We start from the raw sequence: 26,947 nt of genomic DNA, 5'->3' as shown, positions 1-26,947 counted from the left end.
GTGATATACTGGAAATACTGTCATTTAAAACAGGCATAGCAGAGCAGCCATAACATCGGATTAACAGCTGAGACTGGTTGGATAGTAGAGGAACCCGGCATTAGCTCTGCATTCCATCCGAATCTGCAGCCAAAATACTCCGGAGAAGACTCTTGGGGCGCATTTTTTGGAAGGTCATGGTGAGTAAAAGAGCCTAGAAACAAGAGATGTAAGCATGTATGCACGTTTTGTGTCTATCTGCCTGTGCGTGTGTTCCACTTAGACTTCCCAAACGCTCCGGCTCTTTCTCGGTCGCTCATGCTGTGTGGGCTTTACCGTACCTGCCCCCCTGCCTCCTTCCCAGGGCTAGTTTTCCTGTTCTCCTCTCCCTCCCTGCAGCAGCCTCTCTCGATTTTGTCTCGGATTTCCCCAGGAAAGGGCTATGCGCTGGTCATGGTGTAAAAAATACAACCTTCCTGATGCATAGCCTGGGAAAGCGGAGCAAAAGGCCTCTCCCTCTCTCTGTGTTGGCCCCTTTCTTTACTGCATCGCTCCTGGCCTGACACTTTTTGTCTCTTTCAATCTGCCTCTTACACAAGAGCTTTACCTGCCTGAGAAGCTTTCAGCTGCACCCTTTCTCCTGCAGCTTGTTTTTGCAGTCACTATGCTTCTCTTTGATTCACCCATTTTATCTCACTTACATGCTAATTATATATCTGAGTCTGCCTTCCTTCCCTGTACATTTCTCTAGGCTTTGTTTCTCATTCTATAACAGCACATAGACTCAAAAAACAATCTCCTCTTTGCCAAAACAAAAAGCAGAATCATTTTTTCACTGTCACTTGGCTCAGAGTTTTTACAAAATGCCAGTTATGCCATGCTATTTGCCTTTTCTGGCCCATTTAGTACAAATCATGCATTCACTGAATTATGCGCCAGCTACTTTTCAAAATATACACGGTTCTGATTTGTGTTTTTTGATTGTTTTTAGTGTCCACTTAGTATTAAAAACTATTTCCAGTTACTTAGAAGTTGCCTGATAAGTTGCTATTTAGTACATCTCCTTGACTATAATATCTGCTTTAATTTTTGTAAAAGAAACTCAACTGTTGCTTGGTCATGCAGCACAGGCTTTTAAAATTAACCTGCACTTCAATACCTCACCATAATACCACATCTTTGAAAGCAACATGATGACAGCGTGCTTTGGAGAACGGTCTATGGTTTTGGGTTGCAAACTGTACACACTTTCTTTCATCAATCACTGGTAACATTAGCACATTAGCAATCAATTATACTATTATCCCTTATTTAAATAAAAAAAAGGGGGGGGGGGGGCTAAACATGCTTTCAAAATACACCATTACTTTTAGCTGGAATCTAATGGGAGACTACATATTGTTTGTATTTCAGAATCAGATCTTCACTGGATAAATTCAATTTCACGTGTTTGATTCAATTCCAAACGACCGATAAATCATTATCATCCCTAGTCTACAGCAAAGTAGACTGAATAATAAATGAGCTAAGACGAGCTAAAACACTGCAATGAGCCACTGAAAGGCCCTTTAATTTCAAGCATTTCAGTAGCAACAGAGTTTTCTTTTTCTGTTCTCCATGGTCCTCTGCTGTTATACACTCCACTCCAGCCCATTCATCCCACTGACGAACATGCGTACGTGCACAGGGGCTCACAGAAACACTAACAGCGCGATCCACTTCACTTCAGTCTCACTGTTGGTGTGAGGAGAGGTGAGGAGAGGAGAGGAATGTGGAGCATGTAGCTTCCTTAGAGTCTTGGCTGCTGGATGAATGACAGGGCTGGGGGCTCCCCATTCATTGCAACATAATAACCTCCATCACCACATACAAATACACAGACACACATACAGTACATGCACTCATTCACCTCTCCGAGGGTGATTTTTTTTTCTCTTTATATTTTGACGCAAGTCAATTGAAATGAGAAAACTCTGTGTTCACACTAAGTGTATTTTCAAGTAATATGACACGATGCAACCTCCCACTCTCACAACACAATTAAGTCAAACTTAAATTTCAGTAAAATTAGACAGAGACTAAATCTACAGGCAGGTCTAACTGTCTGTTGCCAGGCAGCTGCCAAAACAAAGGAAACACAAAGATCAAGTGTCTAAATGGGGCATTTGGTGTCGCTACAGCCACCAGAACAGCTTCAGTGTGACTTGGCAGAGGTTGTGCAAGTGGCTCAAATCCACTGGAACGGTGCCACAACATTCTTCTACAAGTACTGCTCTCCTTTTGTGTTTTGTTGTAGGAGCTGGAAAAACGTTTCAACAGGTGCTATGACAGAGTCTTGAAAACGAGGAGAGTACAAGCACTTGCAGATTTTGATGTTTGTTCGCTGAGTGTTTGCATGTTAATTACCTCTTCAGAATTTACTACGACTTGGTTTCTGTCCAAATGTGGACTGACACATATCTACAGACTCTACAGGGAAAAAAAGGACTGACGATGCTGATATCACTGAACGCCCCATGAGCTCAAACCAATGTTGCCAAGAAACACATCTAAATAAAGCCATAAATCAGAGATGAGTCATTGTTAAATTACGACTAGGGCTCTGTGATATGGCCTATAAATAACAGTGCAATATTTTTGGGCTATATCACCATACACAATATATATCTCAATATTTTAAAACCTCCTTTAAACTACGACAAAAGACTAAACTACTAAAAGAACTGCTGTTGCAATAAAGTTAATAAAGTACTGTTATAATGAAGTAAAATTAAGTATTGTTATAATGAAATAGATCAAAGTGTAACTCTTTTCAAGCCTCGGCTCATCTCGGTCCAAAAGTGTTGACGTCTTTGCTGTGAACTTGAAGCCTCACAGTCAACAGTTAGATGTTTTCGGTTACCGAAGACTTAAACAGCTACAGCAGCCCAAACAAATGTGAGAATTTATTCACTGCGAAAAAGATGTACAGTTCCCCAGTTCACATATAAATAATACCAGTGCAAGATGGAAGCTTTCAGTCTGTGGCCCTATAGATTCGAAAAACCCTCAGCCTGCTCACACACTATAACCCAGGAGAGGGTGGTCTAAATGGGTGGGGAAGTGTGTGTGACACATCGTATTTGTGCTGGTGGCTTAAGAAAAATGATGCAACATTTTATGCTTGATATTTGCTATATAATCATTTTGTATATCCCACGAGGTAAAAGCCGCAATACACTATAATTACACTACTATTATACTACAGTATAATTGATATATTGCCCACTCCCGGTACCTAGGCACTGGCAACACATTGATCTCTACACTACAATAGCGAATAGCATAAAAATGCTGAACAAGTGTTTAAAACTGTTAGTTGGAGTTGATAATTTAATCTATGAAAAGACCTGGGATTTTTATTAGATTAGATTTTTATTTATTAAACTAAGACACAGATAATACAGTCCAAAAGAGTGATAACATAGTTACAAACTCATTTCAGCATAACAGCCTGCTGGCCGAAACATTATCGAAACAGACTGATTTGCTCAGAGCGCTGCTTTGTTAGCTGTTACATCAATTCCTGTGATAGCCAGTCATTTTATTTTCTCCTGAATTGTTTTAGGACAACGTGTAAATTTGTAACCACTGTATATGAGTTACCTTTGAAGTCTGTATACCCATCATCACTCTACATCTAACTCTCATGTGCGTTGTTTCTATATTACTGGGGCAACAGTAGCTCAGCCCATAAGGTCCTGGGTTGGGAACCTCAGGGTCGGCAGCTCAAGTCCCCATCCAGACTGAATAAGGAGTGTAGACTGGCAGCTGGAGAGGTGCCAGTGAGCAAGGCACCAAGCCCCCCCAACTGCTCAGGGCGCCTGTCCATGGGCAGCCCCCTCACTCTGACATCTCTCCATTTAATGCATGTATAGGTCCTGTTTGAGCATGTGTGTGTATTTCAGGCCTATGTGTATATGACAACAGAGTGAAAAATGTAATTTCCCCTTGGAGGTTAATAAAGTATATCTTGTTCTTCTTGTTAAATATTGAAAGATGTGTGTGTTGTAAAACTGTGACACATACCCACTGCCTCTGGAGTAAAATGGTTCATTTTGGTGGTGCTGTCGGTCTGTTGAGGAAAGCACACAAAGCAACACAGCACCCCAATTACTCATACACATCTCTATCATAACTTAAAACATGCATCACATACAGTTATATGGTAAAGCAACTGCACTGAGCCAGTAGGCCAAGACATGATACCCTACGTGCAACTTGTCTCTTAGATTATGCATTTGCTTTTCGTCATTTGCAGTGTCTTGGGAAACCCCCCCCCACAAACAAACCAAAAAACTGAAGTGAAACTCAAACCAAATAACGCATATAGCAGTTGAAAACACCATGCTGAAGTGTCAACCTAATGATGAGAGAGAGGGAGAGACGTGTGGGAACAGCAGCCTGAGAAAGGGCAAGCTGCCAGCTGGCCATGAGACTTGATGTCAGGCTAAGGATGTTTTTAAGGCCTCAAGTCTGGTTGTTTTTCCCTGTCTGAATGACTGCAGGCTTTGGAGGCCGGCCTTAGCATGCAGCACTATCCGAGCAACAGCACTTTTTTCAGGGGATGGAGGATGAAGAGAGCGAAGCACCTGTCGCCATGGCTTTTAATTATCTTCTATCGCCACCTAGTGGTGATACGTAACATCGCACTTCCTTAGTGCTAGCTTCAACACTTTCTGTTAGCAAACATTAGCTTGTCTGACACAAACAAAACAGGCTCACCTTCTAATGACACTCGTGTCTGTGTTAATATCATAACTGCTCGAGTGTGTCTGATATAACAGCTAATTAAAAGCCAAAACAATGTTAGTAGTTTTGCCAGGGGCGCTTTAATTTACTGGTTAGCTCGTTACTCACTTTAAGCTAGCTCAAACCTCAGTGCTAGCTTGTCATGTTACTCTCCACTATACAGTCTGCTTCATTTTTTAACGTGTTGACAAGTAAAATATATTAAATTAGGCTAATGTAACGTTACGTTGCCGACGCAAATGGACTCACCGTGTGTTACTTTCTTCCAGTTCTCGTCAGGTAGTCAACAGTAACGTTTCCTAGCTTGTTGAGTTTGAGTGAACAGTGTACTCATATGTTGTGTGCAAATTTCACCCTGAGTAATGCGTCGCAGGCAGCTCCTGCCCTCACACTGTGCACAAATACAGATTATTTCGTAAGGATTTACAGACTGTGACCCTTTGAACCATGTCATAACTCTACCAGTAAACACAACTATCCATGCTGTCAGATATTTGACGATGGAGTTTATCGAAAGGCATCAAGCCCCTGTGTGTTTCTCTGCCTGTAAGCCCTGACTTAGGGGGAAAAAAATCCATGTTTCTCATCTACTTCTTGCTTGTCAATGGAAGCTGTCATGCAGGCTCAAACTGCACTGCTGCCATCTTCTGTTGTTTTTCTTTACATATTTAGTTTTTGCCCCCCTCAACATAACCACATAACCATCAGTTGATTCACTGATGAAAGATGCCAATGCTGGTTTAACTGCCTATTTCATATGGTTCAGATTAAACAGATTACCTTTGACTATAAGAAAATCTAACGTTATCATTTTCAGTGGCAAAAACATACTACAAGATTTATCCAAAAATATAATTGAGTCTGTTGAGCTGCCTCAAGTGTCCAGTACAAAATCTGGGGGCATTTTTGTTGATGAGAGTTTGAATTGGAGAGAACAAACTGACTGTGTTAGTAAGAAAATCCATAAATCTCTTGGTATAATAATGAAAGTCAGTCATCTTGTTACCACAAACTGTCTCCGAACCCTATATAGTCTGATTTACCCCTATGTTTCATATTATAATATAGTTTGGGCAAGTACTTTTCTGACTATTTTACATAAAATTTTGGTCCTTTATTTCAGAGACTTCAGATTCTCACTATTTCTGACATTAATATATTTCAAATATGTGTTTTTATGTACAAAATTCCTGAGCAGTTCATGGCTTCTTTCACAGCTTGTTCACACCTACATTCATACTTAACTTGTAAATCATCAGATCTTCATCTTCCTACATTTCTGACTTGTAGAGATCAATTTTCTTGGCTGCTGTAGAAAAAACAGTTGCTACAACCCCCTGTTTTGTATGTGTCGCCATCCCCCCCATTGTTAAAACAAAACCTACACCCTTTGTACTGTGTGTATTGATGGGCACCAAGAAGCAACTGCATCAGCAGAAGGTAAGAGGAATCCTACAGACAAGAATGGTGATAATAAACAAAAATAACAAACACATGAAACACCAGACAGAGTTATCACTCATTTTATTTTTGATCTGTTGTGATATAACTTCACATATTCTGTGACTGCTGAGACAAAGTCACATTTCCTTAATCTGCCCCTTATGTGGTGCTGGTTCGTTCTACGTCTCTGTTTGATGAGTTCATTTGAGCGGTGATGTTTCCTGATGTCATTCAGTTTGTGCTCAGGAGCTCTCCCTCTGTAAAAGAGCAAAAAGACATGAAACATTTTGATGACAGTTGAGTGGAGATTAGGTTTGTTTTTTTATCTACTTTATCATCTCACCATCGTTCATCACCCCGCAGTATTCGTCACACTCTGCTTTGCTGTAGAACTTGTTGGCATTGCCCTGGCAGTAGCCCTGTTTGTAGGGCACACACAGACCCATGGTGGAGTCAAAGGCCCAGATGGATGGCTGGCCCGTGCAGGATTGGGGCGCCAAGGGCAGACGGCACACAGCTAGGGAGACACAACAAATCAGTGTTCATATTTGCCTGTATTTCCAGGAGTTTCATTTTTAATTTTTTTTTCACAGCTCACACATATGCAGATGTTTCTTCACTCCTCACCCTCAGTGCGACATCTCTGCAGACACTCTCTCTCAGTTTCAAACTTGTTCTGGTTGCCCATACACCCTCCATAGTTGAATAGTTCACAGCTCATTGAGGAGGAGTTGTAGTAGAAACGCTGGTGCGTCCCAAAGCATGGTCCTGTATCTGGTGCTGCATTACAGGCCTCTATATGGAGAAAGAGGGAGAGAGACATCACAAAGACCATTAGCTGAAACAGGATGTGCCATGTCATACAATAATATCTAAGCGTATTCAACTGAGCAAGACAATCACTCACCAGTTCCATTGAAAAGAGGTGTGTCATCACCAGAACCCTCAACATCTGCAGGAGCCAAAGTAGGCACCACGTCTCTCTTCCTCCGCTATATCACAGATTAGAGATAAAAAGACATTTGATCACCAGATATTCTGCTTAAATGTTCCATTAGTCTGTTTCAAAATCTTTTGAGACAGGAACTCCAAACTACATTATAGTTGCAGCATTTAATCATAATAGTAAAATTATAATGGCATTGTAAGTTACAACATGTAATGCACTGCCCACATTTATTAAATAATTATTTAACATTGTTACCTCCCTGCAAATATGTAAATGTTTTTGTGGCTGTATGACTGAACAATGCTGTTAGGGTGGAAAAAAGAAAAAGAAAAATATGTATATAAAGTATGATTGTTTTTTATGTACATGCTTTCTAATACTAAAAAAAAGATTTAAAAAAATTATTTAACACTATATTATATATTCCAACTCTTAAAACTATGTTTTTTGAAGAGATCCACGGGACTGATGACAAGCTTGGCTGATATTTGTGTCTTTAAGAGGCTGTAGCCGGCTGAGTTTTAGCAAGAGTGAAGATACTGGTATCATGTGAAACTTGAGGGCCTGAAGAATCCAAACATGCTATGCTATCTTATCAGGAAGGGTCCCTTGACCTCTCATCTCAAGATATCGAAATGAAAATGGGTTCTATGGGTTTTTCTCCCCTTTACAGAAATGTCCACTTTATGCTAGTCCAAAGCACTTTAGGGCAAAAACCACGCTGCATTTTGCATTTGAATATTTCTGCAAACTGGGGTCCCTGCAACAGTCTTGGAATTGCATATATGGGGTACAGCTGCAAAGCTGAGACTCTTGTGGATTCGGTGATCCAGTTTTATTCATGTGTAATGATGTTAGTCCCCACAGAAACCATTTCACTATAGTGAGGCCATTTTTGATAGACATGACTGTATAAAATGACCTATAGTGACCTCTCCAATAACCACAGCCTCATTAAGCTTTACAGCCACAAACTAGAGAGCCTGGATATTCAGAGCATGCATGGCTTTCATAAGTATGTTAATTGTTTCCAGTACAAAAGTGCTCACCAATGTCAAAAGGTTTTGATACCAAATCACAGCATGTAGTTTTCTATGGCGCTCGTTTAAGGTCTTGGTTCGTAATGTGGTATTTTAGAGGGATTTTTACCATTTTTATCAATTCTCAAGTGTCCAAATGTGCTTAAATTTAGTGCCAAATCTGTGTAGCAAATGGTATCAAAACAAAAAATTGCTGCAACAATTTGTGAGACCTAACTGTGCATGGGAATGACCATCATTTGCTTCCATTATAATGTTCTTAGGCGCCTTTTTACACTCTAAATTCTAAAGTTGGAATTATTTTTTTGTATATAGTTATAACTAGAAAACTTGTTGCACCTCAAATTAATCTTCAGGTTCCCTGCTTTCAGATCAATACCACTTCTATGTAGCGTATCCTGTTGACCTATCTCCGCCTAAGATTCCCTGTGCCCCCTAAAAATGACAAAAACGGGCCTAAAGCAGAGCTGATTTAAATCACCAGAAGAATAAAACAAGAACCAAATTATATTAAAAATGTAGTGCATTTGTTTCATTGTGTTTGGTTGAAAACAATCTAAATATACATCATATAATAATTCCGGTTAGATTAATTAAATATACTTTGAGTACCTGAGGCTCAGGCTGAGCAGTCGGCTCAACCACCACCACTCCAGGAACACAGTCACCTGCAAAGATTTTAAACAGAAACATATCATGTAGACACCCACACGCTCTATAGCTATTCTTTCAATGTCAACATGTATTATTTATTTGTATTATTTGCTGCATAATTTCCTCTTTTAGACAATAACTGTTTCATGCAGAGTAATGGTAGCATCTCTTTCCTTGTCATCGCTCCTTAAAACATTGTCTGAATGTTTCATATCCTGAGGTCTATGCAAGTATCTGTGTTGTACCTTTGTCCTGCTTAATGATAATGGTGTCATCACTCATTCCCTGTTCTCTGACCAGTGTTTTGAAGTCCTGCAGCACAGTGTCTCTCACAGTCATAGTTCGACCTGAAGGGGACAGAATAATTGAGATGAAGCGGATGTAAATAAAACAAATAATTAATAATTTATTCATGCCCAATGAGATGCTCTATCTTAGTAAATTGAAGCTGAAATTAGCAAATAAATAACAGAGTGAAATGTTCCAGGGCATGTATGAAAAGTGTCCACTCACTGTAAAGCTTAACGGAGGTGCTCTTATCCCCTGACGATTTCTGTTTGCCCATTATCACTATTGCATACTCATTGTAGTTTGTGTGAACCACGTAGGCATCCACGTCTGCTGCCCACCCTGTTGAGAGGACATTGAGAGAAAATATTACCTGTAAAGAAACTTTGTGGACAACATGAATTGCAAAGCGAGGTGTGTCACTGCAGGATTACACAGAGGGAAACATACTGGCAACATGGTAGGTAAATCGTCCTGGTGTGGTGGTCAACTCATAGTCCACAGTCATCTCCTTACATGTTCCTTGCCTGCACATACACGAAACATTTAGATATGAATTGTCACACAAATCATGTTTGGGAAGAATATATATTAGGGTTGAGCTAATACTTCGATGAAACAAGTATCCGGTACAGATAATGTACTTTTTATGGGTACAGATATCTTCCAAGTGAAATGTGGCTTAGGCCCCACCCAAGTCCAGTTTTAACCCCGCCTGTTCAGAGTACAGATATGGATACAGATTTTATTGGCTGACCACATACAAATACAGCTACAGATAATGAAGCACTTGCTCATCACTAAAATATATCATTGAATTATTTTTAATGTTCTAATGTGTAAGCATCACTAATGTTGAAGCTGGTAAAGGTGGTGCTAATTTTAACCTCTTAAAATACTGTTGGCTATCAATCTATAATAACTCATCGTATCACATATTATATTTTGTGTCATCTGATCTGTCTGATGAAGGACAAAGTACAATACTTCCCTCTGAAATTTAGCGGAGAGGAACAAGTATAACATAGTGTAAAATGGAAATACTCAAGTTAAAAATGTACAATTCAGCACTGTAGACCTAGTATTTATAGTTAGTGACCTTCCACCACTCGATTTTACACTTTAAACTTTGCACTGAAATGTTGTCATATCAAGCAAGTACAAAATATTTGGAGAGAGAGTCAAAAATTTTAAGATTAAACATTCCAAATTTTCACTTTCGACATTCTTATTTTTTCCAAATTTCAAAAACATATGTTTTGATACACAGTATTTGTGCAGTAGTGTGTTTGTGTAAATGCACAATGCGTGCTTTTTCTACAAACCTGAGTACCCTTCGAGTAGTCTTGAGTTTGCCTTCAGTGCCGCTCTGCAGGATCAGTGTCCCAATGGCTGCATCTCCCCTGTTACGTTGCATATAGGGACATGAACTCGCCACGGCAACGTCATGCCATGTTCCCAAAAACTGTGAAAAAGAGGTCCATAATCTACCTATCTAAATATTACTGATGTAATACACAAAAAAACTATAAGCTCAGATCAAAAACACCAAAATAATTTTGTTCATCTCACTTTATTAAAATACACATTTACTGAGTACTATAAAAATAAAGTTGTTACAAAATGAAAATATTTCGCGCAACTGAGACTAGTACTGCATATCCCATCACTACAACCTTCCCAACTAAAACTACATAAAGTTTTAAGTTTAAAGTATTAATTATATTTCTAGATTTTGATATATTTATTGTACTGTATTTGTTTTAAAGATACTTCTCATGACACTTTAAAGCAGCTACAAAGATTTTTTTAACTGGTTATGAAACAGTCTCAACTCAATACTGATGTCCTCATATGACCTACCTAAGCAAATGAGGCAATCAGCGAGAAGATTAGCTATTTCTATATAGTTATTCTAAATGCCTGTCCCCGGGCGTGATTCTCTGTAAATCAGGCAAACAAATTCCTACTATTGCTTCCTACTAGACAGCTAATATGTCTATTTTATTTATGTAATACATTGCGAGACAAGGTTCGACATCAATATGTGAATTTCTTTTGGTGGCTAAAACATAGCCAAGCTATCGTGTCTGTTTTTCAATCACTTCCAAAAATAAACGCCCACACTAGCCAAATTAAGATCTAGGGTTGCAATGGTATGAGATTTTCATGGTACAGTAACCATCTCAGAAATATCGCGGAGCCACGGTAACACGCCATTACTGAATTTGTATCATTATCAGTCAGAATGACCTTTAAAGGAATGAAAATGGAAGGGTTATTGTTGGTTGAACAAATGTTTTATTATGATAACTGAAGCTTGAAACCATTTTGTAAATGGAAGTATGTGTAAAAAGTCTGCCCTTTGAAAATATTGAAACTAAAGGGGAAGTCCAACATCCAGTTATATTACTGGAACCCTATTAAGGTCTTACAAGGCGGTGGTGCTAATGGGAAATGCAGTCTTCATTTTGAAAACACTACTGCTTTCATCCACAGAGGCCGCCAAAATCAACACAAAATGAAAGTTTCTTTTAGCTGCATTAACACTTGTAAGAGGCACTAATAAAGGACGCATACTCAACCAATTGCAAGATATCAAGCCCTTTGAAGAGCTCATGATAATAGTTCTCACGATGAAAAACTTCTGAACACAAAGTCTCACTTAACACAGACAATATAAACTATCGCCTCTGGCCCAAATTGCTTTCACAGTTTCAACATTTCACAGGTGAAGATCATCAGAGGTTTTATTTTCTATTCATGATTTTAATGTTTTTAATATATGAAAGTTTCCACAGCTGGCAGGATGACACATTTTATCCCCAAAATATCAAAGGATATTAATCTAATAACTGAAAGTGAAGGATAGAAAAGAAAACACATAAGAATTGTGCTTCTGCCTTTTACCTTGTATGCTGAATGTATGCATTAAAAAAAGACAGAATGACAAACATAAAAGAGAGGAAAAACTCAAAACTCACCCTGTTCAGGTCAAAGTTCTCCTGCGTAGGATAGAGAGGCTCTGGAAGTGTAGGGAGTCCCTGAAGGGTCTGGGACCAACCCAGGACCAGCAAGGAAACCAGAATCACTGCCTTCTGCATCCTGACAGCCTGTGTGTCCACTCGTCTCTGAGAGGAGTGATGCCTGAGGCACTGAATCCCCCAGAAAGGGCCACCTCCTCATTGTTTCTTACACCCCCCACTCAACTCTTCAAATGGGGACAGGGCATTGACCTGTGTTTTGTGTACTGTGCATGCACCCGCTCCCTTAGCCAAGTAAAAAACAAACAAGTAAAAGAGCAAAGTTCTGCTTTGTGCTTTGACTTGCCTGAGCGGCTGATCATTTGAACGTTGGACTCCAGAGTTTTGGTAACAGTAAATCGATACGAACCATGATCTGAGAGACTCATGAGTAACGTGATATTGTATCCTGTATTCTATATGGTAGGCCAGTGGTTCTCAACCAGGGGTCAAGGCCTCCAGAGCTCCTTGAGTACCCAGATAAATGGGTAATGGTTTATTTTTACTATTTAATTCGCTATAGAAGTGAGTCAAGTGTTAGTAAGACTCTTAAGAGAAAATATTCTGATAGGTTTTACTTACTTTCACGATTATCAACTCAACTGATGTTGACCAGTATGGAATTCTGATCTTAACCATATCTAACAATCATAACTGTTTCAGACAGAGAAATGGGGGCACTTGAACTATGTGTATTAATTGAGGGGTCCTTGACATGATAAGGGTTGAGAACCACTATGTTAGGCTATTTACATGCACCATTTTTTAGAAGCTCTGTACATCAAATGAAATGAAAGTTATTTACAAAAATCCAATAAACATGGGTGACATAGTGGTGCATGGGTTAGTACTGTTGCCTCACTGCTAAAGGATTGTGGGTTCGAATCCATCGACTTGGGCCCATTGGACATGTCTTAAAGACATGCAGGTTAGGTTAACTGGTGACTCCAAGTTGCCCATAGATGTGAATGTGAGTGTGAATGGTTGTCAGTCTCTATGTGTCACTCCTGTGATAGTCTGGTGACCTGTCCAGGATGTACCCCGCCTCTTGCCCAGTGTCAGCTGGGATAGGCTCCAGCCCTCCTGTGACCCTTAACAGGATAAGCGGTTACGCATTAAGAATGAATAATCAACATTTAAAGGGGAGCTATTACACTTTTCTCTATTTGTGTCATGTTGTAATAAAGGATGCTCATATTAATCTTCACCAAAGTTTCACATTATAAGGCAAACGTACATAAAAGTAATCCCTGTGAGCAAAAACCTACCAATCTGAACGTTATGCAAGTGTTAACTTTATGTAGCCTACACTGCCACATGAAGCTACATGCAAGCATCATGGAAACATGTAATGTTGGTTGCTGACATTGTCACGGGTATGGTAAGAACCAAATTGCAGCACCAAAGGCAGACAGGAAAGTTTGTAATGTCCTGTGTTTGCTTGTCAAACACAGAATGGGCAGGCAGGTGAAATAACAGAGTGAGACAATTTCTTGGCTCAGAGCCTTCCAAGATACAGGTTCAGTACTGAGTACTTGGCCTAGCACACCGAAGCAGAGAGCAGGTGAGTCACAGGTGTCTGCTGGATGCACACAAACAGTTCCAACATGTGCAGTGGTTCTGTGACAGAGCAATCAGGAGGCAAAGTCAGAAGAACAGAGGGTCAGATACCAGGTGAGCTCTTGGTTGGGGATAGAAGGCTAAGTGGTTTACCAGGGAGCAGACGAAGCAGGAGAGTCAGTGACAGGTAAGGTCAGCAACAAGAAAGCAGTCCAGGAACACAGACTCAAAAGTCTTGCATGAATATGACAAAGACCAATCTGGCCACGAGAGTCTGTAAAGCTGGGATATTTATAGTGGCAGGGAGTAATGAGCAACAGGTGAGCAGAGCTGGCTTAATGAGGTGTATGTGGTGGATCAACAGGAGCAGGAGATGTATGGACAGGTGATAGACTGACAGGTAGGTGTAGTGGAGAGGCGGGCTAGTGGAAATTTACATGGTGAATTGAGAGAAAGGCATGTATGGCAGGTAGAAAGTGCAAACTATGAAACATGTTGGTAATTTTTCCTTGATTTCAGATCATGTTCCTGATAGTACATGTCTGGTTGTGTTAATAAAACTTTTATTGGTGATTTTTTTAAATGGTAAAAAGTGCCACTGTTCTCCATTAGTCATTCAAATTTAAGAGACAAACGTTTAAACAGAGGATGAATACAGGTGTTTCAGCACAGACATTGAGGCATGTAAACAACTTGTTCTAGTAGAAACCTTAATACAAGTGTGAACCTGTAATTAAGTATAACAGGTCCTCTTTAAATGGCATTATATAACAAGGCTTCCCGCACATGTTTTTCTTTTTAGGCCTCAGCTATTGCTTTCATTCAAAGAGCATTTATTCATTCTGCATTAGAAGGACCCACAGCAGAGTTCCCTTCATGATAAAGAATTGAACATAGATAATCAATAGATTTAAAACAATATAGTATTTGGAGTTAGAGTGCTAACCAGTATATCTAAACAGTAAATATTCATTCATTCATTCATCTTCTAACCGCTTCATCCTCTTGAGGGTCGCGGGGGGGCTGGAGCCTATCCCAGCTGACATCGGGCGAGAGGCAGGGTACGAGGCAGGGTACACCCTGGACAGGTCGCCAGACTATCGCAGGGCTGACACATAGAGACAGACAACCATTCACGCTCACATTCACACCTATGGACAATTTAGAGTTATCAATTAACCTAGTCCCCAATCTGCATGTCTTTGGACTGTGGGAGGAAGCCGGAGTGCCCGGAGAGAACCCACGCTGACACGGGGAGAACATGCAAACTCCGCACAGAAGGGCTCCCACGCCCGGGATCGAACCGGCAACCCTCTTGCTGTGAGGCGAGAGTGCTAACCACCACACCACCGTGCCGCCCTACAGTAAATATTGCTCCCAAGTATTTATTTCATCAGCAAGGGGAGTTAAATTTAACTTCTTACAGAGTTCAGAGCTCCGAAAGATCAGGTTCACACTGATAAAAACGGAATCATTTTATTTGCAAGGTGCCATTATAAATTGACTTTCAATTTTATCAAGCATATTATGAATATGAAAATACAAGACAATAGTTATAGTGTAACATATGGTAATCATACAGTATGTTCCGATCTACAGAAGTCAGTACCAACAAAACAGGGTCATTTTATCCATTGAGTAATTGAGTTTTTTTTTTTTTTTACACTCAGCATAGTAGTGTGACAACATGATAGTCTGGTTTGTGTGACGATTCTCCTCTTCAGTTATTCCACATGATCTGTCCACCCTGTAACAGTAAACTAAATATTAATATGCTCAAACTGGATAGAAATACAATATGTGTCATGTTTTTCTTTATTTCTTTTTTTTTTTTAGATTTGATATTTGTATGCACACAACTGAATACTTTAGAGCAGTGATACTCAACCTACTGCCTACAGGCCAAATCTGGCCCAGTGTTGGGTGGCCAGCCAGCCATTTTCTAATTCTCAGTGAAAATAAATTATGCTTTGAATTTGAATAAGGGGCCAGAGTGCACAAAAATCAGCAAAACAGAGCTTGTTTATTAATTTTGAAAAGTGCCAGTGGAGGATCCCCCCAGTCCTCAAATCCTAGAAACACCCCCTGCATACACCTGACCTGTGCAGGGCTGCTGGGACTGGATTTGCCTCTTGGCAGAATGAGTGAGGATACAAACACTTAAAGGTTGGAAACAGGCAATTTATTTATTATATACTGATAAATATCACCAATATTTTTCTATTGACTACCCCCTGGCCTCCTGTCATTTTGCCAACAAGGCCTCTGGGAAAAGCAAGCAGGCTATCCCTGCTTTAGAGTGTGTGTGAGGATGTGAAGTAAAAAGGCTTGGCATGAAAATGCCTGCTGCAGTTTATTTTCAACATTTCTGTCCTCTCGGTCATCTCTTCACTCCACACTGTCTGATAAAGGCAAAACATGTAGACATGAAATTGAATAAAATGTTGATGACATTGAATATGTGAGGATTACTGATCCCATGGGCTACCACATGTGATCTGTGGTAGTCAGAGTGAGTGTATAATGAGAGGAATTTAACACTGAGCACAATTCGGTTTTTTGTAACCTGTAAAGCTACAATTTGTAACATTTATGAAAATATCATAATTGCTGAAACTGTCACTATATTTTAAAGGGGTATATGAGGCAATTAGTCTGCACTGTCTCCTCTTCCTACTGCTTCTAATGGCATTCATGACGCGCCAACAACCAGTCAGAGCTGAAGAGTCTCTAACAGCTGCCAGTCATGTCAGTCACTGTTAGAATAAACAGAATCTTGGTTCATTTGATCAACGCTGCCTAGTTAAACAGTTTGACCACAGTTCACCAACAACGACTGACATGATTGACAGCAGCATTAGAGACTCCTTCTCCCTGATTGATTGTTTTTATTCAGGTGTGCTCTCACCTGGCCAAACGTTGCCAGCATCCTCCTCCTGTGCAGGAACCATAGGTAGCACCGAATTTCTTTTCCTCCTCTTGGGATCAGAACTCTTAATGACAGACATACAAGGTTTAACTGGTGACTGATTAAACACACATCTCTGGTTTCATTATGCAAATGTCACTTCAGCACATCACGGTGTGAGGCACCTACCTGAGGCTGAGTCGTGATGGCCTTTGTCACCTGCTCATCTGGAACACACTCACCTGGAACGACAGTAAGATGGAAAGGGGGGTGTCTGTCTTTCATTTAGACAACATTTGTTGCCTCTTGTAAAAAAAAAAAAAAAAAAAAACGCCAGAGAAAATGAAATGTTTTATACTCTAGGGAGGGTTTTAAGGAGAGTCCTTAATGTTAGTGTGCATCACCTTTATTCTGATTCATGATGATGGTTTCATCACTCACTCCATGTTGTCTGACCAGAGTTTTGAAGTCCTCCAACACAGCTGCTCTCACACTCATAGTTCGACCTGAGGACATTATTACCATCACACAGAGTCATCCATAAATTCAATTAAAAACAATACATTCATACAAAAAAATGCTACAAATTAATATAGATTCAATTGTCACTCACTATAAAGCTTGACTATGATGGTTTTATTTCCTGATGCTTTTTCTGTGCTCAGTATCAGCATCATTGCGTACTCATCATAGCTGGAGTGAACCACGAAGGAATCAACATCCACTCCGAACCCTGCAGACAGGAACACAGGGTTAGGGTTAGGACATGTTTCTGGATCATTTGTCATTTTGCAGTTTTTTCCTTGCCTATTTAAAACTGTTTTTATTTGACATTGTGGTCCTGGGTCAACACAAGCACTGCACTTGCAAAAAAAAAAAAAAGGCTATAAAAAAGAGGGAAAATGTGTTAATTGTGGGTATTTGCAACTGAAAAATGATATTATCCACACTCTTCATTAGTGTACAATATTTTAGCCAATTGGCAAGCTTACATGCTAGCATAGCCTTCCTAGTTAGCAAGCTAACTTGCCAATATTCTAGCCTTTTAGCAAGCTTACTTGTTAGCCTAGCCTTCCTAGTAAGCAAGCTAACTTGCTATTCTCGCCTATTGGCAAGCTTAGTCATTAGCATATATCCTTCCTAGTTAGCAAGCTAACACGCTAATATTCTAATCTATTGGTAAGCTTACTTGTTAGCCTAGCCTTCCTAGTTATCAAGCTAACTTGCTAATATTCTCGCCCACAGACATATAAGTATGTATACGTAGACAGTGCATCGAGTGGGTTTGCCCGCTGCTGCGATACGTCAACGTCGCCGCCATATTGGATGTGGCAAGGCTGCGCTGTAAACTAATACAAGTGAATGGACTTAATTTCATAAAGCGCCTTTCCACAAAGAAATTTACGTTAATGCCTCTCGTTTATTCATTCACACACACACTAATATACTTGGGAAACAGTTAGGCACCAAAAACAATGTATTTGATCTTCTCAGATGGCTAAGATAAGAACTTTATTGATCCTACACAGGAGTAATTCACCGTACATCAGCCATAGAGAAGGTGGTGCCGAAAAACAATACACAGTATATACTGTGAATTTTTTCGGCACTACCTATATATATATATATATATATATATATATGTAGGCCTACTGTAGCGTCCACCAGGACGTGTAGAAAGGATGACGCAGTTATTCGGTAAACCACTGTTTATTACTGAACAGTACAGGTTACTGTTGGCCGTAACCACGCCAGAACAACCAACAAACAAGAACTTAGCTGTAACTCCAACTGTGCACTCCTGCTCTCTCCTCCAGCTCGCTCCTACACACACCAGCCCCCTCACACATTGCTCATTCCCATCATACTTGTACCCCACCCCCCTACCTATACTCATTCAATCCCAAACATGCCATTAACTCACAGAACACTGACATTATAACAGAACATTTACTGCAGGGTCGCTACTATATATATATATATATATATATATATATATATATATATATATATAGTAGCGACCCTGCAGTAAATGTTCTGTTATATATATATATATATATATACATATACACACACACACACACACACACACACACACACACACACACACATGTGTGTGTGTGTATATGTGTACTGTGTACTGTGTATTGTTTTTCGGCACTACCTCCTTCTCTATAGCTGATGTAAGGTGAATTACTCCTGTGTGGGATCAATAAAGTTCTTATCTTAGCCATCTGAGAAGATCAAATACATTGTTTTTGGTGCCTAACTGTTTCCCAAGTATATTAGTGTGTGTGTGAATGAATAAACGAGAGGCATTAACGTAAATTTCTTTGTGGAAAGGCGCTTTATGAAATTAAGTCCATTCACTTGTATTAGTTTACAGCGCAGCCTTGCCACATCCAATATGACGCTGAAGTACAGCTCAGCGCTCGATGCGGCGTCTATGTATATATGTCTATGTTCTCGCCTATTGGCAAGCTTAGTCGTTAGCATAGCCTTCCTAGTTAGCAAGCTAACTCGCTAATATTTTAGCCTATTGGCAAGTTTACTAGTTAGCATAGCCTTCCTAGTTAGCAAGCTAACTCGCTAATATTTTAGCCTATTGGCAAGTTTACTAGTTAGCATAACCTTCCTAGTTAGCAGATTAACTCGCTAAAATTCTAGCCTATGGGCAATATTACTCGTTAGCTTAGCCTTCCTAGTTAGCGAGCTAACTTGCCAAAAATTCTAGCCTAATCGCAAGCTTACTCGTTAGCATAGTCTTCCTAGTCAGCAAGCTAACTTGCTAATATTCTAGCCTATTGGCAAGTTTACTAGTTAGCATAGCCTTCCTAGTGCCTATGGGCAATATTACTCTTTAGCCTAGCCTTCCTAGTTAGCAAGCTAGCTTGCTAAAATTCTAGCCTAATTGCAAGTTTAATGTTACTGAGGATTTTGTTCAATTTTACCAACTTAATTATGGGGAGCTAGCTAGGGCTGTGATGATTAGTTGATTGCAATGTTGGTCAGAATGCAATGTGGGATGTTGATCCAGGAGCACTTGGCAAAATCACGCTATGTGCATTGCATGACAGATTTAGTTTAGCATAACCAAGGGCAGAACTTAGAGTTATATTCACAAGTATGAGGAGAGGAAGGAAGTTGGAGAAACATACTCGCAACATGGTGGAAGAATCGTCCTGGAGTGTTGGTCAAAGCGTAATTTGTGGACATCTGCTTACATGTGCCATTCCTACATGCAGGCACACATGTAAACACAGCACAGGTTATACTAAATGGAACATACTTTACACTACCACATGGCATGTAAGTCTGACCTGAAACTAGTGGCTGTCATTGTGAAGTTGCCTTCAGAGTCAACATGTTGCAGCTCCAGTGGGACAATGACAGGGTTTCCCCTCTTGCGCTGCATGAAGTGAGGGCAAGTAGACACCACAGCTACCTCATACCACCTGCCCATGAACTGCAAGGGACACAGAAATATTTGTGCAGCAAAGCTTTGTGCATGACAACAAGATGGAGGGGGAAAGAGAAAAATATGACATGATTTATAAAGAAAATACCAGAACTTATGTTTTAGCCTACTCACCCGGCCCAGATCAAAGTTCTCTTGTGTGAGAATAAGAGGGTCTGGGAGCACTGGGACCGCTTGCCCAATCCAGGCCGACCCCATGACCACCAGACGCACCAGAATCACGGCTCTCTGCATCCTGTCAGCCCCTGTAAGTCAAACTGACTCACTGCCTGTTTTGGATTTTGTAAATTCCCTCCCACAACACTACAGGAAACACAAAACTAAAAGAGCAAAGTCTCTTTATCTCTTCTTTGTGTGTGTGTGTTTGCATGAGTGGGGGCGATCCATTTAATCAGCAATGAATCACTGGACCTCAGAATTATAGGCAAACAAACAGCCAATCAATACATGTGAACAGATAATCGCCCTCTTCACAGGAGACATTTTGGCTCGTCACGGTAGGAAAAGCTCAGGTGTAAATAATGAAATTAATGATGGCTGAAATCCATTTATTTGCTTTGCTTTGATTTCAGGTTCATGGTATTGTGCATGGTTGCTCGCTGTCACTCTCACTGGAACACTTCAACAGAATAGAGGCATCATTACTGTTATTAATAACACCTGTGCTTTTCCTGCTATGACAAGTCAAAATGTCTGCTGTAGGATAACCCTGTTAGTACAGCAGGAGTAGACAACCTGCAGTGCTGCATGTGGCTCTTCAGCCCCTCTCCAGTGCCTCCCTGTGGCTTTCAAAGTCTAAACTGATTCTTACACTATTCAACTGCAAAAATGTGTCACCACTGAATTAAAAACATTTCTCCACCTAAAATGTGCATTACATGCCTACAGCCTGGCACCATGGATGGATTATGAGACAATGAGCCCATGGGCACATTTATGCAAAAGGCCCCACCACCTCTCTTACACAGGAGCAAGACACACAGACCTTTTGGTGGTTTTGCATTAAAGCTCTAGTCAGTAAAAAGTGAGTTCTGCCAAACCTCCCTAGCGTTGGCTAGTCTTGAATCTCCCTAGGTTGGCAGACTATAGATTACAAATCCAAAAAAGCAAAAGTCTTGAAGCAAAATAAAGAATTTAATAGTAGTGTAAGATTAAAGAACCAAATAATCACAAATAGCCCACAACAGAGTAGCTAGGTTTCCGTAAAAGATACTGAGTGCTCAATTAGCCCTATTAGTGGAGTTGATAAAATAATTTAGACTTAATAGCCTGTTACCTTCATTATAAGGTTTAAATATGTATTTATTCTTTTTGGCCCAAAATGGCTTCTGTAGGGGCAGCTGTGGGTCAGGAGGTAGAGCAGGTCGTTCTCTAATTGGAAGATCACTGATCTGATCCCCAGCTTCACATGTCAAAGTCTCCTTGGTCAAGAAAACTGAACCCCAAAATGCTCCTGATGGCTGTGCCATCAGTATGTGAGCACATTTAAACTGAGTAGCAGGTGGCACCCTTTTAGCTTCGGCCATTAGTGTGTGAATGTGTGTGTGAAAGGGTGAATGTGACATGTAGCGCTAAAGGCAAAAAAGGCACAATACAGGTGCAAGTCCATTATTCTTGTAGTAGTAAAGGTTTCCGACAACCTTTACCAGTAAAAGGCTGATTACTGTCTGCCACTGTGTCTTTTCTGAAACTACCACAGGGGGCACCAAACTCAACATAGTGGCTTTGACTTGATTGTTAAATGTGCATTATAGGCTGTATGATATCATATTATCTTGCTAGCTTTAGCATTAGCTAGCACAAGATGGCACATTGTAGAGCTGTGAGGTCTGATTCACAGCAGTAAAACACTGATGTGCAGTGATATGTACTATCTGCCCCCTGGTGTTTATATGTGAACAACACCACCTGCACAAACTAGAATAAACACACACTCAAACATGCATTTGCAATCAAGCTGGAGGTTAATATTGTTTATTTAACTCTGTCAGCAATGTGGAACAGTACAACTGATTATATTTAGGTGGTTAACATTAAAAACTCATAATATAATTTGGCTGAAAAAAAAGCTTGGTGACTTGGAAAAAACAGAAATGATTTAAATAGCCTGGGGGTTAATATTAGTATGTTTATCTATGTCAGCGCAGCAAAACCTTGGAAATAATGTAAAACACCACATAAAAGAGGAAGATGCATACATTTCATTGCTTTTGTTATTTTTGTAGCTTGAATGATGATGCTTGCTGAGAGAGTTCTTTAAAGTTCTTTATACAAAATCCCAGGAAACCGAAACCAGTGAGCACAGAGCTGGAGCGATATGTCAGAAAATGCTTGCCACCGTCATCTCAGGTACATCAGGGACCCTAGAGGAAGTAACAGAAGGTCATTTACACTCATACACCTGAATGTACAAGTAATTCCCCTGGTTTTTGCATTTGAAATATAAAAAATAAGACTCACCTAACCAGATCTTGATGCTGGGCAATTTTCTGTTGGGCAGAAAACATAAGGGAAACTTTAGGGTCACTTAATTCTCCTCATTATCCCTGTGTGTGCGTGTGTAAACTCTTTATATGTAGATATGTGTGCATTCCTCACTTTACCTGCTGGAGGTGGAGTCAAGATAGACTCTCTGGGGAAACCCTGGTGTATAGCGAAGACTTTAAACTTCTGAATTACATCAGTTCTGACCGTTTGAGTGCGACCTGCAGACAAGTACAGAGACACATACAGTCGGTGTTGACTCTGCAGCTCACAGGTTTAGCATGATGTAAAAATGTGTGTGTGTGTCTCACCGTAAAGTGCCACCTGTGTGTACTCTCTGTTAAAAACTTTGTGTTTGACCACCAGAGCGTAGCTAGTGTAGTTTGTTTCCACCACGGTGATGTCCTTCACCATGTTGTGGCCTGAGAGAAAACACAACACAGAAGTGAGGGACAGAGACTTTCTGTCATTCAGTAGGACATATTAACCTAACCAGAGGCATGTGAGAATGAATGGAAATCCATGTAAGTGACATTGTAATGTTCTCTATAGGATAATATAATATAATATATTTCTGCTTTGCTTTCATTCTCATTCTTGCAACGTTTATCATAAATCATTTTTACGGCACTTATAAATACATATTGACTGTAATGATTGTCACATGTCTTGCCTGGGCACTATGGCTTTTATTCATGTGCTCGTTGTGGTCATATGTGATCATGTGTGGTCATGTGGGTCACTTGACAAGAATATTTATTTATAGGCCTTAAATGATTCTTACATTCCCCAGCTGTAATCAGATTGAGTAAGCAAATCAAATCCAATAAAAAAATGTGAAACTGCATCACATATCTACAGCCTGGCGCCATGGGTGGATCGTGAGACGATCAATAGACGATAGGAACCTGGGCACATTTCTGCAAAAGACCCCATCACCTCTCCTACTCCTGTATTGGCTCTTTTTTATGATTTTGTGTCTTCTTTTGTTGTTTTGCCCCATTTTGTAGCTATTTTGTGTATCTTTGCATCTTCTTGCAGTCTTTTTGTGTCTCTTTGCATCCTCTTGTGTTCCCTTTGTGTCTCTTTGGGAATGTTTTTCCCCATTTTGTAGCTTTTTTGTGTCTCTTTGCATCTCCTTGTGGTCTTTTTGTGTCTCTTTGAGGTTGTTTTGCCCCGTTCTGTTGTTAATTTGTGTCTTTTTGCATCTTCTTGTAGTTTTTTGTGTCTCTTTGAGGACGTTTTCCCCCATTTTGTAGCTATTTTGTGTCTCTTTGCATCCTCTTGCAGTCTTTTTGTGTCTCTTTGTGGCTGTCCTACCTTTTTTGGTAGATAATGTCTGTGTCTTTGCATCTTCTTGTGTTCCTTTTGTGTCTCTTTGGGAATGTTTTTCCCCATTTTGTAGCTTTTTTGTGTCTCTTTGCATCTCCTTGTGGTCTTTTTGTGTCTCTTTGTGGTTGTTTTACCCTGATTCATAGTTAATTTGTGTCTCTTTGCATCTTCTTGGTTTTTTTTTGTTTCTCTTTGGGGATGTTTATCCACATTTTTTTAGCTATTCTGTGTGTCTTTGCATCTCCTTTTAGTCTTCTTGTGTCTCTTTGTAGTCATTTTGAGTCTCTTCCTGGTCAATACTTGTTAATTTCAGTGACATTTTGCCGATGAAGGCCAGAGGGGAGCCCTGATACTTTGGGCCCTGAGGCCTGGTCAGTGATCCATCTGTGGTTGCAGTTATTTGCTCGCAATGTTGCAGGTCCAGACATACATTTTTTTTGCTCTACTGCTGCGAACACTCACTCAGTGCCAGTCAAATATTTACATTGTAACTAAGTAAACCTGTCTCCTCATTCCTGGGAAGGTTGATGAGTCAGATTAAAAGTGAGCAGAAACTTACGTGTGCTGAAGTAGGTGAACTGTCCAGGTACATTGGTCTTCTCATAGTGATACACCTTCATCTGACAACCTAATGGTCTGCAGCACACAGAGGAAACACAATGTGTCTTTATCTTTTCTGAACCTCCCTCCATGCATCCCCTTGTCCTCTCTCTTATTTGACCAGCGCATACACTTGTGTTTATTTTTGTGCACAGACAGACTCACGTTGCATCCCACATTGTGAGGTTAACGTTTCCGTTTGGCAGAGCTGTGACGATGCCCATGGAGGCCTTCAGTTTGTCTCTGTAGGGGGCAAAACCCGGAGAGTCATAGGCCAGGCCCACCCGGTACCATCTCCCTGTGAACTAAACACAAACACAAAATCAAGTGGACATATTAACAATCTTGAGTTTCTGAACATTAATTTCACTGTTGCACCTGTGCATATATTTTGTCATTGTCAACACATCCTTGGAAAACACTAAGACCAATAATAAGGGTTGTTGCCAGAACCCTTCGAAGAGCACAGAGTTGTATTGTTAGTTGCTCAAAACTCTCTATTTCCATTGTCCAGTGTGCTCGCTATTATTATAATTCATTATTTTCTTTTATATTTGAGGTTTGGCTGGTGCTTTATTACATCTTCTACTGTGGCACCTGACTGGAAAATTGGCACAACAATAGTAGTACAGTAGTGGTTGGAAAAAAGCACATAAACCTGCTTTTTTTTTTTTTCAATTTCCTGTCCATTAAGTTAAAATTTGTGCTGCATTTGAATGGAAACGTCCTGTTTTTGATACAGCAGTGGTCGACGCACTTCCTCTGTGTCATAAATTGAGCCTTCAATTTACCGAAAGAATGTACCTGGAGGCAGACAAAATTATTATTCTCTAGCCATTGCATTGTGCAATTAACATTTGCTTCATAATGATAAGTTAAAGCAATAAAACTGTCTTAAAAACTTTTCACTTTAAGGAAGCAATAAGGTGTGTGTGGGAGTGACTCAAAATAAAATACAGTGCCCATATTCATCATGATGAAGGAACATGTCCCATGGTGCAGCTGTGTAGCTCATCTGTATTTAATAGTTTTGGACCAAAATGGAGTTATATGACACAGAGGAATAAAGTGCATCAGGCTTTGCAAGCAGTTCTTGTTAATTAGACTTATCCTTTAATGTGCATTGCAATATTTACAAAACAGTTTTTTACGCATACATACACATACAAGTGTGGTGTCGATATTTTTAGCATAAATGGCCCCACTGGGAAAACAAGTGAGCTGTATTTGTACCCTGCTGCAAACACTGCCGCTAACCACAGCATTTCCTCATATCTGTACATAGATCCTGTTAAACACTGACTGGACGGAACGAGTGTGAATGTTGGATTCAGATGGGATATACTGTCTGTATGCTGCTTTATTGTCTTTGAGCTGCTTCAGGCTTTGTACAAAAGGGAAATCATAGCGTAAGTTACTGGCTCACCGGCTGGATGTTGTCCAATATTCAACATTAACCCACAACAGATTGGCAAGTGACTGACCCTCTGATGAAGATGAAAAAATCTCACCACAGAGATCTTTAAAATGCTTCTGGGATAAATTGAGAATCAAATCAGCCACAGGAAACAAATGAAGGCATTTCTCATGATGTGTTTACCCTGGGAAATGTCAGATTGACCTCTCTCAACCTCTCGTGTGTGAGGAAACCAGGAAAATAAGGATTCACAAATTTATTAATCATAACAATTTGTCCTGAGGCGAGACTTAATCCCATAATGTTTGTTTTGGGTCACTGTTCCTAAACTTTGACTGTCTTACTCATAGCCACACACGTATGGACACGTTGTCACTCTCACTCTTGCTATTCTTCTCTTATGCAAACACACACACACACACGCACAGGACACAGCGTTCCCTCATCATATCTTGATACATGACACATAATGAGAGAAGAACCTTTAACAAATCAAACACTTTGATGCTTTAAACAAGCATTCTAAAAAAGTAGCGTGGATGTGTGTGTGTGTCCATCTTACCTCCTGCAGGTTGAAATCTTTCTGCGGCTTCACTTCTGCGTCCACCATCATCCCGCACAACATCACCATGACAACGGCGACCCCAGTGGTCCTCATGGCTGAGTGGAGCAAGGAAGCGGCCAAGTGAATGGGCTGAAAGGTTGAAAGAGAGTATCGGACCCGAGCCTAAAGTGAACTGTAGGCAGTTCAGGCAGGTACAGAGTGGCAAAGCCTGTGGCAATGTTTGTTTTTCTCCTGATCCACCCACCTGGTTGTCAGCCAATCATCGTTGGGGATCAGGGAACACTAGCCAAGTGTTGAGGATGTGTGGTTCCAAAAACAGCCCTGAGTAGTCTCACTTCCCATAGGTGCAGCAGTTTATCATGCTTGCAGTCTCTTGACATCAGCTGAAGTTCATGTGCTGCCCTCACAAGCAAAGACACACTGGTTTCACAAGACT

General features: G+C 40.2%; 4 protein-coding genes across 4 annotated transcripts in view; all 4 read right to left on the bottom strand.

Annotated features, from left to right (window-relative positions):
- The window catches only part of exd3 (exonuclease 3'-5' domain containing 3), a 51,347-nt gene extending 46,235 nt beyond the window's left edge, over nt 1-5,112 (bottom strand). Inside the window, exons 1-2 of the mRNA XM_049604370.1 lie at nt 5,020-5,112; nt 4,048-4,093 (exon numbers count right to left, since the gene is read on the bottom strand). Of these exons, the coding sequence (XP_049460327.1) occupies nt 4,048-4,075 (28 nt within the window). The 5' untranslated portion in view covers nt 4,076-4,093; nt 5,020-5,112. The remainder of the gene's footprint in view (nt 1-4,047; nt 4,094-5,019) is intronic.
- A 1,165-nt stretch (nt 5,113-6,277) lies between these two features.
- LOC125906018 (protein AMBP-like) lies at nt 6,278-12,295 on the bottom strand. The gene is made up of 10 exons (XM_049604382.1): nt 12,129-12,295; nt 10,470-10,609; nt 9,595-9,671; nt 9,370-9,486; nt 9,102-9,203; nt 8,815-8,870; nt 7,121-7,205; nt 6,841-7,008; nt 6,557-6,730; nt 6,278-6,470 (listed from the first exon to the last, which is right to left on the bottom strand). Exons 1-10 carry the CDS (start codon nt 12,246-12,248, stop codon nt 6,445-6,447), a joined length of 1,065 nt encoding a protein of 354 aa, XP_049460339.1. The 5' UTR covers nt 12,249-12,295; the 3' UTR covers nt 6,278-6,444.
- Nucleotides 12,296-15,198: 2,903 nt separating this feature from the next.
- On the bottom strand, nt 15,199-20,409 carry LOC125906019 (protein AMBP-like). The gene is made up of 8 exons (XM_049604383.1): nt 20,228-20,409; nt 19,956-20,101; nt 19,794-19,870; nt 17,249-17,368; nt 17,040-17,141; nt 16,825-16,877; nt 16,636-16,720; nt 15,199-15,474 (listed from the first exon to the last, which is right to left on the bottom strand). Exons 1-8 carry the CDS (start codon nt 20,345-20,347, stop codon nt 15,452-15,454), a joined length of 726 nt encoding a protein of 241 aa, XP_049460340.1. The 5' UTR covers nt 20,348-20,409; the 3' UTR covers nt 15,199-15,451.
- Nucleotides 20,410-22,071: 1,662 nt separating this feature from the next.
- On the bottom strand, nt 22,072-26,723 carry ptgdsa (prostaglandin D2 synthase a). Its single transcript, XM_049604384.1, has 7 exons — nt 26,509-26,723; nt 24,695-24,834; nt 24,489-24,565; nt 22,909-23,019; nt 22,717-22,818; nt 22,574-22,602; nt 22,072-22,476 (listed from the first exon to the last, which is right to left on the bottom strand). The coding sequence occupies exons 1-6, from the start codon at nt 26,602-26,604 to the stop codon at nt 22,574-22,576; spliced, it is 555 nt and encodes a 184-aa protein (XP_049460341.1). The 5' UTR covers nt 26,605-26,723; the 3' UTR covers nt 22,072-22,476.
- Nucleotides 26,724-26,947: the final 224 nt, after the last annotated feature.

Source organism: Epinephelus fuscoguttatus, linkage group LG18 (genome assembly GCF_011397635.1).
Source record: "Epinephelus fuscoguttatus linkage group LG18, E.fuscoguttatus.final_Chr_v1".
NCBI lineage: Eukaryota > Metazoa > Chordata > Actinopteri > Perciformes > Serranidae > Epinephelus > Epinephelus fuscoguttatus.
Note: the sequence above shows the minus strand (reverse complement) of the source record. Positions and strands in the feature narration are given on the sequence as shown.